Source organism: Labrus mixtus, chromosome 20 (assembly GCF_963584025.1).
Source record: "Labrus mixtus chromosome 20, fLabMix1.1, whole genome shotgun sequence".
Lineage (NCBI taxonomy): Eukaryota > Metazoa > Chordata > Actinopteri > Labriformes > Labridae > Labrus > Labrus mixtus.
The window spans coordinates 9,297,428-9,315,745 of record NC_083631.1 but is presented as its reverse complement, the minus strand read 5'-3'; the positions used below and the strand labels follow the sequence as shown (position 1 = coordinate 9,315,745).

The window sequence follows — 18,318 nt, the reverse complement described above, 5'->3', positions numbered from 1 at the left end:
CACAGAGGCAAACTGTGGGAGGAGAGAGAGTGTGTGTGTGTGTGTGGGGGGGGGGGGGGGTCGGATTAGAATATAACCTCTGTACATGGGGCACATGACATAACCATACGGCTTTAAGATAACTAAGAAAGAAAGGAGGAAACTCTGCAAATGTGAAAAATATGTTAAATACTAGAAACTCTTGTGTTTCAGTCACTCAACGAATGGAGGCCGCTGCTCTCAGAGGATGGCTTATTCAAGACAGGAACCAAAGAAAACGGATCACTTAAGGCAAATTGAATTAGTCCTTTGCACCTTTAATAAATTTGCCTTTAGTGACATGTTAAGTAGTATTTGTGATGATTTGAGCTCGTAGACAAAAAACAGACAAACTGTCTCTCTCTCTCTCTCTCTCTCTCACCGTGAGTCTCCCTGAATTTGCAGAGAAACATCAACAAATATAACACAGCAGCTGTGTGACCGGTAACCATGGTTATGGATAATTTCCACAGTAACAGAAAAAGGGACTCCGTGTGTAAAGCCTGTCACTAATTAAATTCAGCGTGATTTCATAGGCTGAAGTAAATGAAGCCGGGGTTATTAATACAATTTTGATGTTATATATATATATTTATATAGATTTACAAAGATTTAGTGTCCATTTTTATGATAATTGTGTGTGTTTTTTTGCATTCTTTTTTTTTTGCATTCTAAAATGTGTTTTGTTTTGTTTTCTATTTTATTTTATTAAATTATTATTATTTTGTTGTTTATTTTGTATTTAATTATTTTCTTTGGGACTATTCTTTAGGTTTAATAAATTACGTAGATGACTTTAGTCCTCCCTCCAGCAGGTGGCGGTAATGAATCCTCGAGGCTGATCTACATCCGGAATAAACCGGAAAAAAAGAAGACGAAAAAGAGTTTCAGGAAAAGTTTCCTGCCGGCGTTATTTCGCTGCTGCACACTGTTGGACAGTGCTGCTGGGAGAAAACAGCGAATCTCGCCGCATTTCAGGTAAAAACAGCAAATTATGGAAATATTTATCAATATGTTCAGATAGCAGGTTACCGGAGCTGCGCGTGACGACGTGTTAGGAAGATTAATGTGATTAATTTCATGTTTAAATGGTCACAGTGTGTGTGCGCGCGCACGTGTGTGTATGCGCGCGTGTGTGTGTATTTGTTTGCGTTTGCGTGTGTGTGTATCACGTGCTGCATGTCCACTGACTGATGTTAGCTCTGCGTGCTAACTGACACTCACACACACACACACACACACACACACACACACACACACACACACACACACACACACACACACACACACACACACAGCTAGCTAACTGCTTGTGATGACAACAACCATGAGGTCAGAGGCAGAAAGACCCGAAGAAGAACATGTTGACGTCATCTTCTGTCCTGTTGACGTGATTTTTTTTTTTAATGACATTTTAATGAACCTTTTTATTATTAATTTTGTAGCTAGCTGGCTACATCCTGTAATTCAGACACATCTGACTCAGGTGTGACCTCAGTCTTTAGAAGGTAGCCATGGCAACCAGTGCTGGACCAAGTACACAACTAGAGTGTCCTCCTGGTCCTCAGAGTTCAACTTCTTCAGTTCCTCCTTTAAAAAACACGTCAGGATTCAAAGTGCTTGTTTTATTTTCACAAAGCATGAGTGCAGTGAGGAACACACGTGGGTACATTCTGCTACGAGATGTTTATTTAGAGAACTTTATTTACATTTTTTAAACTCTCGTGCTCCAGATTTCATGATCTGCAGCTCCAAAATAAAAGGAACAATCACAGGAACGACCACAAACTCCCTGATGAGTTGATGGGGGAAAACGTCAGCCATTGCGTTACAGCGTCTTTGTTGTTGTGTTTTTTTTTGTGTGGTGCCGTCGGCAGTGATGGCGAAGCTCCAGGGCTTTGAGTTCTGGAGGAAGACCCTGAAAGAGGCTCGCTATGTGGTGGCCCCGATGGTGGACCAGAGCGAGCTGGCGTGGCGCCTGCTGAGCCGTCGTCACGGCGCTCATCTCTGCTACACGCCCATGCTGCACGCTCAGGTGTTTGTCCGCGACGCCAACTACAGGAGAGAGAACCTGTACAACGAGGTGTGTGAGGAGGACAGACCTCTCATCACCCAGGTGAGGATCAACTCTGCAGCCGGTTTATCACCATGTGCACTCACATTGTTCCTCGTGTGTTGCCGGTAAATGACGCGTGCGTTATCCTCTGTTTGTCAGTTTTGTGCCAATGATCCGGAGGTGTTCCTGCAGGCCGCTCTACTGGCTCAGGATTACTGCGACGCCATCGACCTCAACCTGGGCTGTCCACAGATGATCGCCAAGAGAGGTACACGCAGGTCCTGCAGAAACAACATGCGGCATGTCTTTCTTTTGCCAATCTCCATCAGAGGATCGAGATGATTTTAACCCAATCCACCCCCCTAAAAACGTTTTGGGATGAATCAGGTTTGTTAATGGGTCGGTGCAGGTTAGGCCCAGGTTATTCTGAAATCGGAGAGGTCATTCTCTTAAAGTATTTGAACTCCTCAAAGTCTTTAAGATGTGGATGATTTAGTCAGAAAACTTCAGACAATGAGACGGGAGGAGACCGTGATTCTGACAGCGTTTACAAACAACAGGAAACATTTTAACATTTGGTAGCATGCTACTCTCTTTCACAGAAAGTCAACAGGCTCAGTCTCGCCCTCACCTTTAGTTTTCTCTGAAGAAAAGAAAACCTGTGTCGACGGCTTCCCAACATTTTCTTTCCAGAACTTTTCAGCTTTCTGCAAATGTTTTTACTTCACTTCTGAGCATAATATTTTCTCCAGTGGATTGTTAAACTATGTAGATCTACACTTTGTTTACGTCTGCTTCTCTGTGAGATCATGTGTACTCACTTGAGATCTGCTCAGGGGGTTTGTTGACGTTATATCCAGAGAGGAGAAAGAGAAGTTTTTTGTGCCACCACAGTTTTAAATCAGTCTTGATTTTAAACCTCCTGTCGTCTGTGTCTGCTCTTTTTTGTCCAAGTAAAGACACTTAAAGTGATGTCACTGAAAACAAGGAAAGTAAATCTTAACTGGTCTTGATGCTGGTTTCTCAGGTCATTATGGAGTTTTTCTTCAAGACGAATGGGAGCTGTTGGAGAAAATGAGTAAGTCTGTGTTTTAATTCAGTGACTCCTGAAGGATCTCTGTTGAAATAAAAAGTTTGATTAATGTGTGTGTTCTGTTTCCTTATCCCCCCTGCTTACATCACAGTCAGGTTAGCCAATGAGAAGCTCTCTGTGCCCATCACGTGTAAGATCCGCGTGTTCAAGGAGACGGAGAAGACGGTCCGTTACGCCCAGATGCTGGAGAAGGCTGGATGTCAGGTGTGAGAACTTTTAATGTGTTAATCTGTCAAATCCGTCTTTAAAACTGTTTGTTTCATAGAGCGTAACAAAGGTCTTTAAAGGTCCTGACTCTGTTCCCAGCTGCTGACGGTGCACGGCCGGACCAAAGACCAGAAAGGAGCCATGACGGGGATCGCCAGCTGGGAGCACATCAAAGCCGTGAGGTACGTCACCGTCACCTTCATGTTTGTTTCATGTAGAGTACAAACGTTTCTGCAGCTCCAAACTAATAATTCAGTGGTTTCTCGGGGATGGGCAGAACTGTCTCCTCCTTCAGTCAAACCTGTGACTGTGAAGCTTTGGATTTAACAAATCAAGCGACATTCTGCAAGCTCAGGCTCGTAGCATCAACACGATGTGTGTTTCAGGACTGAAAAAGGGTTTAGAGCTCAGGTGTCATCTGAGAGATCCTCTGCTGTTTCTTTTTTTTTATATTAAAAGTGACATATCCTCCTCCTCCTCCTCTTCTTCAGTGTAAATAAGTCTCAGAGCTCCTCAAACCATGTGTGTGAAGTTTCTTGTTCTAAATCCACTCTGATCCTGTATTTGATCATGTCTATAAACCCCTCTATTTCAGCCCTGCTCAGAACAGGCTGTTTCTGTGTCTGTACCTTTAAATATGTAAATGAGCTGTGTCTGACCACACCCCCTCTCTGGAAGGGCTCGGGTGTCTCGGGCTTTCTGGCTCCATGTCTTATTGTTTACGGTGAGAAGGCAGACTCAGAGGGCAGAACAAACACCTAGCTGTGGGAGTGTCACCCACCTGGGGGAGGGGCTACTGCCCTTTGTGATGTCATGAAGGGAAAATCATTTTCTGAAAAGTGGAGCAGGCAGAAGACGGAGAGGATGGACTTTTCTCATGATTGGGGGGTTTGCAGACGGGCTAGGGACACATGTTAGTGTCAGAGGAACATGGTGAAGAGGATTTTATATAACTTGAGCTTTAAAAAAAAATAGAGTCCTCAACCACAATATATTTTTAGTATCTCTGGTGTATTTTTATCTACAGGAAGGCGGTTAATATTCCCGTGTTTGCAAATGGAAACATCCAACACCTGAGTGATGTGGAGCGCTGCATTCAGGAGAGTGGCGTGCAGGGAGTCATGAGTGCAGGTCGTTATCACATTTATTTAACCTATTTCAAAAGTGTTTTAAGACAAAGCTAATAAAGTGAATCTGACTGTGACTGTGTTTTTTTTTTTAAAGAGGGTAACCTCCACAACCCCGCCCTGTTTGAAGGCTGCAGCCCCCCCGTGTGGGAGATGGCCGAGGAGTATCTGGAGGTGGTGAAGCAGCATCCGCCTTGCACGCTGTCCTACGTACGAGCCCACCTCTTCAAGCTCTGGCACCACACGTATGTCTCTCTCTCTCTCTCTCTCTCTCTCTCTCTCTCTCTCCCTCTCTCCCTCTTTCACACTCTCTCGCTCTTTTGCTCCCTCAGTCTCTCTGTCTCTCTCGCTCGCTCTCTGTCTCTCTCTCACTTGCTCTCTGTCTCTCGCTCTCTCTCTCTCTCTCTCGCTCTCTCTCTCGCTCTCTCTGTCTCTCTCTCGCTCTCTCTCTCTCTCTCGCTCTCTCTCTGACTTCTGAAGTTTCCAGGAGGAGTTTCAAATAGCTGACTAGCAGCTGTGTGATTTATCTGTATGTGTGTGTTCAGGCTACAGATCCATCAGGACCTGAGGGAGGAGTTGGCCAAGGTGAAGAACCTCGAGGGTTTGGCCAACGTCAGCAAACAGCTGAGGCTGCGATGTCAGGTAACAGAACACAGAGTGTGTAAACTCCTCACACTCCTCGTACAAAAGTCTTTTTTTAACTCAGTCTTTGTGTGTGAGCAGGAGGAGATCGCTAAAGGAAAGGACTCAGAAGAGAAGGAGAGCAGTCTGCCGTTTCCTCACTGGATCTGTCAGCCGTACATCAGACCACCGTGAGTCAACCCCCCCCGTCAGCGAAACAAAGTTTACAATCAGCGGGTTTTAAAAAGATCTGTAATCAACTGCTCCTCTCAGGCCAAAGGATCCGGTCGCCAACGGTAACGGACAGGGTTCAGAGGTAAAGAGGGCGGTGTGTCAGAAGAGGGCGCTGGAGGACTCGGACGGAGCTGCGGACACGCTCTCCAAAAACAAGCAGAAGAAGAGATCCAGAAACCCGCACAAGAACTTCTGTCCCGAACACAAACGTGAGTCCGACCTGAACTCTCAGATTGTTTCAAACGTTTTGAGAAGAATCAGGAGGATCAGCCTTCTGATACTGACCCCAATGCCGCTTTTCTCTCTCCCTCCACAGCAAAGTACGTCAAATGTGATCAGTGCGGGAACCCGAAGGTAAGCGGCGCTGAACAGACCCATGCTGCACGCCGTCACAGATCAAACACCACGATGTAATGTGTTCTTGTTTTTTCCTCTGCAGGGGAATAAGTGCGTTTTTAATCTGTGTCGAGGCTGCTGTAAGAAGAAGGCGTTCAAGGAGGTGGCCGACTGTCCCAGTGAGTACTCAAACACACCAGAAGGTTTAATCTGCAGGAATATTACAGAAACACAGAAATGTGTTAGTTCTTACTTCTCTCTTGTTTTTAACGGGTAGCTGCTCACATACTCGGAGAAAAAACAGCCGCTAGACGCTTGTTCGTTTGAGCTCCTTTAAAGCTCCTTAACCCTCAGGCATCAGTTTAATTTACGACCCTCTTAAGTCAAAAGAGGACAAAAATGTCCACTTCCAAAAAACTGCTATAAAAATAGAACAGATTGATATTTGTTCTACTTTTTTCTGCATAAATCTCTTAAACAACTTCAGCCCTGCTCAAAATGACCAAATATTGAATAATTATCAAGAATTTAACCCTTTAAATGCCAGTTTGGTTTCTTGATGTCAATGTTGTTTAAGAAAAAAAACACAGATTAGTTATTTTCCATATAACACATATTTGGTGGCTGGGGGATTTCTTTTAAATCAGTCTTGGATATGTCAAAGATTATCCAAAATATTGACTTTGATGCATTGTTAGTTTTTGTGTAGCATCAGATTTAAAATGTAGTTCCCTGTTTGGACATCGGAGGGTGAAAATGTCCAATTTACAAAAACTGCTATAAAAATAGAACAGATTGACATTTTTTTTTTTTTTTTTTGCATAAATCTCTTAAACAACAGCCCTGCTCAAAACTATCAAATATTGAGTAATTATCAGGAATTTAACCCTTTAAATGACAGTTTGATTACATGATTCCCAGTGTTCAATTGATCTATTGAAAAAATTAAAAGGTGCATTCCACAATTTGTAAAGAGAGAGACTTTCTTACAAAAAATGCTGCCATATGCACTAACACAGACAGAATGATGGACAGATGAAGAGGAAACATTTGACCAAATGGACAAAAATGTCCATAGTGATGCATGAGGGTTAAAATTACTCTAACAGGAAGTGCTTTCGCACCTGCACAAAACAAGTTTCTCCTCCAGCCTCCTTGTATTTATTCTGCAGGAAGTCAGAGTGAGCTGATGTGAGAACACAGCAGAATATGAAGTAATGACTCTGTCCTTCTCACAGGCCACGGGCTGAGGTTCAAGACCAAGGCGGAGAAACAGAAAGCTGAGGAGGAGAAGAGGAAAGAGGAGGAGACAGAGCGGAGCAGAAACTCTCCTCAGACGCTCTCTGATCCGAGTACAAACCTGCAGGAGGGGAGCAACGCAGAGCTGCAACGATGAAACGTTTCTCTAAAGATCAAACCCAAGAGACTATTTAATGCCAAAAAAAAAAAGAAAAGCAGGTTCTGTCAACATTTTGGACACCTCCATGTGATTCTTCTGTAGTCCGAGCCCCGGCTTTCCTCTTTCTCTAATTGGTTGATCACTGTTAAAGTATTTTGCGGCGAGACGATTCGACACAACGTTTTTACCTGTTTGGCTTTAAATCCCGGTCGGTGCTGCAGGACTTGTGTTGACCTGGTTTACTTCATTCTGCTGAACAAGCCGTCGTTTACATTCAGACGTTATGAAACTGCGTTCTAAGGTCGCTGACTCTTCAGGTGACGGGTGTGATTTTACATTTAGGCTCAGCCGATAACCAGTCGGGACAAACAGTAAACAGCGCTGCTTAAAAACATCAACGAGAGTTTGGGATTTATTTAAAAACAGACGGACGTGAAAGAGAAAACCAAAAACATCAAACAACAGGTTATATTTAATTGGGTTTGGGTTTTCCAGGATTCATCTTTATCTTTGAGCTTTTATTGTTACAGTTTCTGTTTGTGTTAAAGACAAACATTTTTATGAGTTTGAACAATTTGTTTCTCTGAAGTTCTTTCTGAGCCACCAACGTGGATAAAACAGATTCAGAAAGTTGCTTTTCCTCCACGATTTTATTTCTTTTATTTAAGGTGGTGGGTGTGGTTTCAGTTTCATGATTTAAAGGTCCAATCAGTAAGATGTGTAGAGAGTGAAATGATAAAGTGATCTTACTATCTGATCAGACATTAAGGAAACATGTTATGTTGAAGTGCTGGCTTCTCTGACAACAATGCAGCAGCCAGTATGTCCTCCTTCTAACTTTAGATTCTGGTCCTGAATGCTCTGGATTTGTTTGGACCAGAGAAGGTAGGCGGTTTTAAGGCGACCCCCACACGGCCGTTTTGGACGCCCCTCGGTTTGTCAGATATGAGAGCAGTTATCAGGTCAACAGGTGTTGCAGCGATGGAAGCGGGCAAGAGAAGTGGTTCAGATAGAAGTGATTGTACCCGACCTAAAAAGCCTCTGCATGTTTCTAATAAGCTCCACGAGCAGAAACGTGCTCAAATTAGGATCAATATTGCAGATGCTTTTGAAAAATGGAGAGAGGTTAGAACACAGAAAGGTTTACAGACCCATGCAGAGCTGGATAAACACTGAAGCTTCAGTGTCCACCACATGGTGACCTGTGTGATCATCGACTCTAGAGAGGAGGGGGGGGGAGACAGCTCTCTATGATGTTTAGAATTTAGACTGCAGTACCCATTTTAAACACTAGGGGTCAGAGTTACATATCGCTCCTTTAATCTGGGTAACTGTTTGCAAACGAGTCGTTCATTTTGTTCGTGCCTTTAGAGATGAAGTGCCACTGCCGCTCCAGAATCCTGAGCTCGTTAGAGAGAGGAACGTTGTGCTCCAGCTGCTCGGTGACGATACGATCCAAACATCTGAGTTTAAGGTGCTACCTGCAGAACTGTGCGTACATCAAACAAAGAAAAAACAGAAACTACAGGACTTGTTTAATTTAATGAATTAACTTTGATCCTCAAACTGTATTTTTATATAACTGGAAAATTAGAGTGAACTATTAGAGTTTAAATTAGAAAAAAAAGAGTCTTATTTACTACAAATCAGCTTTAAATGACTGAACGTGTTTGTTTTTTAATCAGCTGTGATTAAAGAAACGACACACCCGTCATCAGAAACATATCAAAGTCTTCGTGGTTAGAGGGATTTTAATGACATCACTTCCTGCCTCTGTTGGTCTCAGACATAAGAAATCAAACTGGTGTAAAACTTTGCCTTTCATCAGAACGCTGTTACGATATCATAAAGAATAAAAAGAGACAATCCTCGAGTCACATGTTGTATAGTTTCCATTTAATGCTGCAGGAGAAGACGGATCTTTATTTTTGGGATTGTTATCTGCTATGTTTCAAAAAGTGTCATTAAACAAGTCTTACATTAGATCGTGTCTTGGGTGGTTTTAGTGACCTCTGCTGGCCACTAGAGGGAATTACACTGATGTCAGAGTGCATGGTAAGAAGAAGCAGACACACAGGAGAAGTTAATATGTCATCATGTGCAGCGAAATAAAGAAACATGAGTGGACACAAATTTATTTAAACTAAAACAGTAAATCTCAATTGAATGAAACCTTTATTGCCCCTAGGGGAATTTGCCTTGCACAGAGAGCTAAAAAACAATACAAACAAAAATTTACAGGACACCACATAAGAACACATAAAAACACACTAAAGCATCACATGATTCAATGAGGGGATTTCAACAAGTTAAATAAAGTGCAGAGTGCCGAGTTCGTCCTGTATAATCAGTTCTTACTAAGCAGCTGAATACTGCGCGGAACAAAAGATGTAATGCCTCTTTTAGTCCTCATCCTGGGCATTCTGTACCTGCGCCCTGAATTCAAGAGTTCATACTCTGACCAAAGGGGGTGCAGAGGGTCAGCTGTGATCTTGATGGCTCAGTGTGTACCGGTCTGTCAGGAAAGAAATGCTGTACATTTGCTTCCCAGTTATCTTGCTGCCTAGTTTAACAACCTTGTCCAGTTTGTTCCTATTTGGTAAGGACAGTGCTCCTCCCCAACATTGAATACAAAAGGTCAGCACACTTTCAATAAAAGTCTTGTAAAATAATTTCAGCATAGTGCTGTCAACATTAAAATTTCTTAGTTTCCTCAGAAAATAGAGGCGCTGTTGAGCCTTTGCATTGTGTTGGTGTTCCATGTCAGTTTGTTGTCAATTATTGTGCCAAGATACTTATACTCTGGTACAATTTCAATTTCTGTGTCCTTCATATTTACAGGGGAGAGAGATGGCTGTCTTCTAAAATCAATAATAATTTCTTTGGTTTTCTTTGTATTTAAAATCAATGAGTTATCAGAGCACCAGTTGTAAAAGTTGTCTAGCTCAGCTCTGTAATTGGTCTCATGGTCATTTAAAAGACCTATCAGAGCAACATCATCTGCATACTTAATTAATTTACAGTTGTCATGATGACTTGTACAGTCATTGGTGTACAAAGTAAACAACAAAGGTGAGAGGACACACCCTTGTGGTACCCCAGTGTGAGTGCTAATTACTGAAGAGTTTTTCCCATGGATGGTAACAAACTGCTGCCTTTCAGAAAGGAAGTTATGAATCCACCTAATAAGAGTGGTAATGGGATAATTTGAGATATTTTCCATGATTTTGGGATTAATTGTGAATTTAAGGAAGCTTGGAAAAGTTGTGTGAACACAGGACCTAACTGCTTACAGCATTTTTAAGTGTATTACCGTCTAACCCATCTGGGCCGATGGATTTCCTCACATTAATCTTGGAAAAGGCAAACTGCACTTCCTCAGTTGTTATTTGAATAGGAGTGCCATATTTTCTCCAGTCTGCCTCAGGCTCCAATGGGGATTGACTATCAGTCTCATATCGTGCAAAGAAGTTATTCATGTCATTGGCAAATTCAGTTGTATATGAAGAATTATTCTGTTGGGAGTTCAAGCCAATCATTGTTTTAATTCCACGCCAAGCCTCCCTTCCTTTATTGTCTGTAAGTAGTTGCTCAACTTTAGCTTTGTAGTCCCTTTTTGCTTCGTTCATTTTCATTTGTATATCTCTTTGTATTAGTTTCCCTTTATGTCTGTCATTTATTCTAAAAGCTTGTTCTTTTTCAATTAAAAGCTTTTTTATCTCAGCGGTAATCCAGGGTTTAGTGTTTGCATATATTTTTGTTTGTTTGGTAGGGATCACATTATCTACACAGAAATGAATGTAAGATGTTACTACATCAGTATGTTCATTTATATCTGTGCATTCAAACACTTCCCAGTCGGTACATTCAAAACAGCCTTGTAAAGCAAGTACACTGTCATCATCCCACACTTTCACAGATCTTGATTTTGGTTTTCCAGTTTTAAATTTTTGTCTATATGATGGTAGCTGAAACACAGTATCGTAATTCAACTTTCTGCACAAGTTAAAGGAATGAAGTAAAATCAAGAAAATGTACTTAAAATGTTCAAAGAATCAGATTCAGTGTGCTGTTGGTAACCCAGCCTTTTCTAGTACCATATGGACCCAGACCATCAGGGTACCCCGTTCCTCAGGTCAACCTGCAAACGGCAATCAAAGCATACTTTCTGTAGTGGCTCGATTATTTTTCCTTAACCAGTCCATGTTCGAAAAGGGTGTAGGATGAAGTTAAATAACTTATCCAGTCCTACCTCTTTTATCTTTTTAGCTTAATAAATTAATCCAAGACAAGACAAGACATTCAAGTTTAAAAGATCAGATATTTAACTATATATATATATATATATATATTTATTTACTTTATGTGGAGAACGTCTCCTGCAGCTCAGATCGTCTGGAAGTTATTTTGTGTGAAGAAACAGAAACAGACAGAAAGATAACTGACATGTTTTTGGTTTATTGATCATTCACAGGAATGCGTTCTTACTGCAGGGTTAATATTGCACATTACAGGACGATAATACTACAGGTGTCCTTTTAGAGATATATGAAAACACATCGTGAGTGAGCGGAGAGATTAAGCACAGCTCTACGGAGAGAGGAAGAAGTGCAACGATCACGTTTAAAGCAGCAGCAGAAGCGAGAGAGAGAGGTCACACTGAGGAGACGATGTGTTTACATCAGGATCGGATTGTTTAACCTGCTTTATTTGATATCTAGGTGTTTTTAAAGGTGACGGGTTTAGGCCCAGATGCAGGAGGTCGGGCACAGACACTGACTCTTAGCAGCCGGAGATTTGATCACCAGATCCCTAATGATCTCCACGGTTCCAAACAAGGGGAACAGCTTCTCGGTGAAGCTCTCGTTGTAGGTGTAGATGTGCAGGTGTCTTTCGGCGTCGTAGAACGACAGCTGGCCACAGTTGTAGTCGAGGTAGACGCCCACCTTGCGGGGGATGAGGCCCGGCGGCAGGGCGGTGTAGGGCACGGTCAGCGCCTTCAGCTCGCTGCCTCTCTCCAGCCGCAGGCTCAGGTAACCCGTGTCCGTGTTCAGGGACTTGAACCCTTTCCGCAGGGCCGACTCTTTGGCCACGCCCAGACGCCAGTCCCGCTCGCCCACCTCCACCTCCCAGTAGTGACGGCCCGAGCCGAAGCCCTCCACCCCGACGGCGCACCACCAGCCGTCGAACCTCTGGTGGTAGTTTGGGATGTCCTTCCTCTCGAAGCCGCAGCGCATCTTCTTCTCGTTAGTGATGAGCAGGTCGGGGTTCGCCGTGTCCAAGTCCAGAGTCACCTCCACTGCAGGTAAACATCACGATTAACAACAATACAGGTAAACATCACCTGGCTGGGTTTATATTAACCCCCCTGCTTCAGGTTCAGATTAAGGGTTGTTATGAATGTTTTACCTGCAGCGTCTGAGATCCAGTCCCACACTGTAAGAGAGAAGAGAAAGTGTTTACAACATGCTGCTGTGTGTGTTACCTGACTCTACAGGTGTGGTTTAAAGGCTTAATATGTGATTTTTCACACTTAAATATAATATAAATCAAGTATATCCTCTGAAAATAACTCTGTGAGTCATGACTGTCTACAATGGGTGTAACACCCGAGTCCCACTGTCTGTGATGTTTTCAGAGTTTTCAGAGTCCTATCTTCACTTTGTTTACATCGCCAGGACGGCCGGCTGACTCCTCCCCTCATGTATAAAAGTTGTTGAATTGAGGGACTAGAGAAAAGAAGAATAACATACTGTACTCACTGCTTAACTGTGTTTCTAGATCACGCTCATTTCAGGTAAATTTACATGCAGTGTGAAGATACGAGCATAATAAAGATCGCTAGCATTAGCATGCTAACACAACAATGCAGCGCGAGTTGTTTTGGTTTCATGGTGGTGCTCAAGTGAGACATCTGCTGGATCAAAAAATCACATATAAAGCCTTTAATTGAATGACTGTTAAAAAAGTCTTCAGGTGTTCATGCTGACGTGCAGCGCTCGCTCACCTGGCTGAGGAACGTAGGAGATGGCACCTGAAGGGAGATTAAAAAAAAAAACAGACTCATGAAACCTTCTGATTCAGATCAAACTTGGTCTCAGTAACTCAGTTTAGATTTTTACAAACCGATCTTCTGCATGCGCTGCTTCCACATGAGCCACTGCTGCGGTATGGTGTCCTGCAGGGACAAAAGAGGTGTGTGTTAACACCTGCACAGTCGAGACAGGAGCTGCAGGTAACACACGAGGAGTACATCGCTCACCTTATCGGGTCTCTGCAGCATCAAAGTCCACATCACAAGCTCCATGGCGGTCTGCAGGTTCGGAGCGCGGCCCCAACGCCAGGCGGACTGCAGGTCGTCCAGAACCTTCGCTACTGGTTCACCGGGCCACACGCTCTGCTGCAGGGGGGGATGAAGGTGTTAGTCAGAGGAATAGAGTCAGTCATGTCGTCGGACGAAACACCTTGGGACGGGAGGTGATAACCCCGGTGATGTCATGACTATTTCTGTCCATCAGCCTAGATGGTTGAGTTGTTGGGACCCTTTGCTGCATGTGTTTCCCCGCTCGTTTCCTGTCTCTCTTCACCTGTCATACTTAGTGTTTTTTACACCCCCCCCGACTCTAAATGTGACAATAATTTACTGAATGAACATCACACTGTCTTGAAGAAGACTTAAACTCGACATTGAGACGATAAAGTCAGAGGGGGAAATGTTTACTGAGGGAATTAAATCACAGAGAAGAATCAAACTGACTTCTTCTTTGTGCAACCTGTAAAACTCCCCCTGCTGGCCAATCGGAAGAATGCAGATTTATGACCTCACTTATGCAACAAAATCCAAAAGAGTCCCCACCTCGGGCTGAGCCCTCAGGTCCTTGATCCAGGTGAGGATCACAGACTTGGCCTGCAGAACTTCCTGCTCGTTGATCGCATCAGGATGTTTGACCTCATCGATCTCCGGCCAGCCGTCCGTCTGCATCGGCCTCTTCTGCAAACACACACACACACACAGCTGCAATGAACAGAGCTCTGCACACACACACACACACACACCTGGAGCAGGTGTAGTCCCAGTCAGAGGAGTACCTTGCTCTCTAACATGGAGGCCCACTGCAGGATGAAGACCCTGCAGAGAGACGAGGGCCAGGTGTCGTCCAGGTTCCAGATGTGCTCCAGGGCTGACGACCTCTGCAGAGACGAGAGAGAGAGAGAGAGAAACATGGGGCGAGTTGGAAATGACCTCTTCAATTTATTCTTTGTGTTTATATTTATTTTTAGAGTAAGGGTTATGCCTTTATTAGAGAGATAGGACAGTGGAGTCAGGGATCTGGGGGAGAGAGAGAGGAAAATGACAAGCAGAAAAAAGGAGCCACAGGTCGGACCCATGCCTCGTTTTACAAAAAGATGTTTAGTAACTCATTATGTCTGTTTGTTGGTTGAACTGTTACCTGACACACTCGGCTGAGGTCTCGGGCCAGATCCACAATAAACAGTTGATCCTCATCCAGAGGCTGCTCCTTCTTCGCCCTCTTGTTCGACTCCTGCAAGAAAAAAAAAAAAAGGTTTTCTGTAGGAAACAGTTTCAGAGAGGAGAGGACAACCAGAGGACATGAGAGCTGCTTTACATGATCCTCACAGAGTAATGAGGTCAGACTAGACAAGAACCGGACACTCTGGCTGATCAACATGCACAAGGAGGCTCTGCTCCTGTCAGCAGAAAAACAAAGATACTCCCCCTCCCTCCTCCAGACTCCCTGCTTCATTTCACTTCCCCCCAAAACTCCCCCCACACAGCGGTTCTGTCTTCTTAAAGTCAACCAGAAAAACAAAAACAAAATGTCTGTAGCCTTATTATCACATCAAGTACGTCCCAAAAACCAGACTGTAAAATCTTGTTACCTTTATCTTAGCCGTTAAAGTTTTGGCCGGCTCCACCATGAAGTGAAAACACTGCATCATCTTGGCTGCTGTGCTTCAGATTCCTACAGAAAAAAAAACAACACAAAAACATGTTAGATTAAATCTTAACAACCTGCAAAATCTCTGATTTCTGTTTGTGTTTGCAGCCAACAACATCTGGAAACAGGATGTTAATAGCTACATGGTTATATCAAGCAGCAAATGAAGTGCCAAATACTGCAGTTCCTCCAGCGTCCACTAGAGTCTGTCTCCTGCAGTGAGTCAGTCCCCATAGAGCCCCATGTTAAAAACAAGCTTCTTTGGTTTTGGTGACACAGTTTCTGGTCCTTGAAAGGACTCGTCTTTGGAGTCGGCCTGAATCACTGGAGCTTTAATGTTGACACCCCAAACATCGGCGTGTTGTCGTGTAAATCATTCAACTCGTGATAGAGAGTTCACGTGGGGCTGCACAAAGAACAACATCAGTGTTTCATAAACAGATTCTCGCTGTTCAGCACGGCGAGAATCGTTAACAGATAAAGATTTCTGATTGGACATGACGAGGATCAAACAGGAGACCAGACCTGATGGTTAAACTGGAGCTGGACTGCAACGTGACACACACACACCACACACACACACACACACACAGACACAGACACACACACACACACACACACACTCACACACTCACACACACAGACACACACACACACACACACACACACACACACACACACACACACACACAGACACACACACACACACACACACACACACACACACACTCACACACTCACACACAGACACACACACACACACACACACACAGACACACACACTCACACACACACACACACACACACACACACACACACACACACACACACTCACACACACACACACACACACACACACACACACACACACACACACACACACACAGTTGCCTGCCAGTCTGACTCTCTCTCTACTTCTCTTCTTTTTTTACCCCTCCCTCGTTTCTTCTAAAATCTGTCTCACTTTCTCTCCGCGTCATCGGCAGAAACACACAAGCTCGCTCTCCGTCTACTCGGCCTTGAAGCTGATTGGACAACAGCAGAGTCCAGTTCACAGAGTGATGTAAGGTATATATATATATATATATATGTATATCGCCGATATTTATCGATTTATTCACGAGACAAATGGCATTACATTTGAGTTTCATTTTATTACAGTTGCAGAGATAGATAGATCCAAGAAAGATATCAGCCAATATATCTGTATCAGACCCAAAAATCCCACATCGGTCGGGCCATGATCGATATCATCCAAAAGGTAACCAGGTGTGCAGGAGAGGGAGGAGTCCATGAAACATCGTGAGCAAACTCCTGCACGCTCTCTTAACTGCACAGATATGTCGGCAACATTTCGATATTAGCGCAATGTTTTACCAGTATTTAAAAACCTGTTGTCATGACAACAGTAGACTGACTTTAACCAGTTCAAGTCAATGAAATTAATCTCTAATTTTATGGTTCATAAACAGTCCTGGTGATGATGGACTCTGACCTGTGATATGAGCGGCAGCAACAGAGATATAAATACATGAAGGCTACTTTTTTTAACATCTTCTCGGTTTACAAATCGATTTTTCTCGTAGGCCTATTTGTTAAATGTTGCCTTTAATGTTTATGTTGTAAACGGAGCTTCTGTGATGCAGATCTAATGTCAGACTGTCTCAGAGTAACATCCTATCGATCAATCCAATATTTATAAAACATTTTAAAATACATTTCATATTTATCTTTACTTTAAGATGCCCGTAATAGACTCAGTGCAATCTGAGTCTTCACTCTGTGCCTCACGTTTCAGTCGAGTATCTTCTCAGACCTCGTCGTGAGTTAAACTCTGCAGGATTTTATTTAAATCTTAGTTTCACACTTCAAGCTGCATGATAACTCAAATGAATAATGCAACTCCTCCACCGAAGTAATTACTGGTATGATTGTTGTTTTTATTTGATTCATCACGTGACTATTCTCCCCTGTACCTGACTTCTGAGCTGCTTACACAATAAAGCATCTTATCTTCTGTATGTGGGTCAAATAAACAAGTCCATATGCAACAACGCTGATTCACGCCGAAGCTGCACAACAAAAACACTGCGTTACATTTTTGGCACATAATTGAGCAGGATTTGGGAGTCGCAGTGTCTGAGACCTGCAGAGGAAATGCTCCATCAGAGAGTTTTATGACTGAGGTGGGAAATCATGACCCAGCAGATTCTGCAGAGAGAGAGAGAGAGGCTGAGCTCGAGGCCAGCTGATGACTGCGCATGATGCAAACACTCACCTGCCGTGTGACTTTGCGGCAAAGCTGAATAATAGATGCAGACAGACTCACTCCAAACATGTTCACCTTCAGCTGATCATCCAATAAAAACACATAGTTTATACCTGAATGCTGCTACTGTTGCATAACTCTCTGCCCCTGCAGTCCTTCCTGCTAAAATAACAAACAGTCTTACAGACAGCTCACCTGTCTCCTCAGGTGTTTGTTCTGGAAGTTTTCTTCTTGTGTCGCCTGCAGAGCGAACAGCAGCCCGGTGTGTGAAGTGTTTGTCTGACTGCGGCAGTGACTCTGACCTTGTTTACACACCAGACTGACGCTCAGCTGCTCGGGCAGGTTCGGTTTTGTCCGGCGGTGACGATCGAGGATGTGAGGTGGACACAGCGAGCGGCCATCTTTGTAAGGTCGTTATAAGGACGTTAAGAAGTCCCGTTTAAAGGAACAATCTCTTCTCGTACAGTGAGATGTTGCTTTAGATCCTTCAGCAGTTGAAGTACATTTACTTTGTCATGAGTGTGATCTGAGGTGTTGGTACTTCATTTTGACTAATCTAAGGTACTTCCACTTTTCTGATTGGACCAGAGAAGGTAGGCGGTTTTAAGACACGGCCGTTTTGGACGCCCCTCGGTTTGCCAGATATGAGAGCAGTTATCAGGTCAACAGGTGTTGCAGTGATGGAAGCGGGCAAGAGAACTGGTTCAGATAGAAGTGATTGTACCCGACCTAAAAAGCCTCTGCATGTTTCTAATAAGCTCCACGAGCAGAACATGACCGCCCAGCTCACACACGTATTTCCTGCTTATCCACAAATAGTGAGCTGATGTGGCTTTAAGTGGCAGTGGATCTACTGAACTTTAAATGTTTGTTTTATATGCATGACTAAGATAGAAAGTCAACAGCGGATAAACAGCCCTATAAATGTGTTTATTACGTCGTTTCACATGAGAAATAAAGAGGATTCATTTGACTTTAATAAATACTCAACATGATG

The 18,318-nt window shown here is 43.4% G+C and overlaps 2 protein-coding genes and 1 long non-coding RNA gene across 3 annotated transcripts in view; 2 read left to right on the top strand and 1 right to left on the bottom strand.

Annotated features, from left to right (window-relative positions):
* Window positions 1-18,318, top strand: part of LOC132953976 (uncharacterized) — a 199,845-nt gene that overhangs the window by 173,945 nt on the left and 7,582 nt on the right. The gene's annotated exons all lie outside the window — the stretch shown is intronic.
* dus1l (dihydrouridine synthase 1-like (S. cerevisiae)) lies at window positions 901-9,074 on the top strand. The gene is made up of 14 exons (XM_061026432.1): window positions 901-996; window positions 1,896-2,134; window positions 2,234-2,342; window positions 3,102-3,152; window positions 3,259-3,371; window positions 3,474-3,556; window positions 4,402-4,505; window positions 4,599-4,746; window positions 5,047-5,143; window positions 5,225-5,313; window positions 5,396-5,565; window positions 5,673-5,710; window positions 5,796-5,871; window positions 6,931-9,074. Exons 2-14 carry the CDS (start codon window positions 1,898-1,900, stop codon window positions 7,086-7,088), a joined length of 1,473 nt encoding a protein of 490 aa, XP_060882415.1. The 5' UTR covers window positions 901-996; window positions 1,896-1,897; the 3' UTR covers window positions 7,089-9,074.
* On the bottom strand, window positions 11,530-17,663 carry si:ch211-120g10.1 (butyrophilin subfamily 3 member A1). Its single transcript, XM_061026258.1, has 10 exons — window positions 17,517-17,663; window positions 14,994-15,076; window positions 14,543-14,635; window positions 14,181-14,282; window positions 13,948-14,082; window positions 13,354-13,491; window positions 13,218-13,269; window positions 13,099-13,125; window positions 12,507-12,527; window positions 11,530-12,396 (listed from the first exon to the last, which is right to left on the bottom strand). The coding sequence occupies exons 2-10, from the start codon at window positions 15,051-15,053 to the stop codon at window positions 11,834-11,836; spliced, it is 1,191 nt and encodes a 396-aa protein (XP_060882241.1). The 5' UTR covers window positions 15,054-15,076; window positions 17,517-17,663; the 3' UTR covers window positions 11,530-11,833.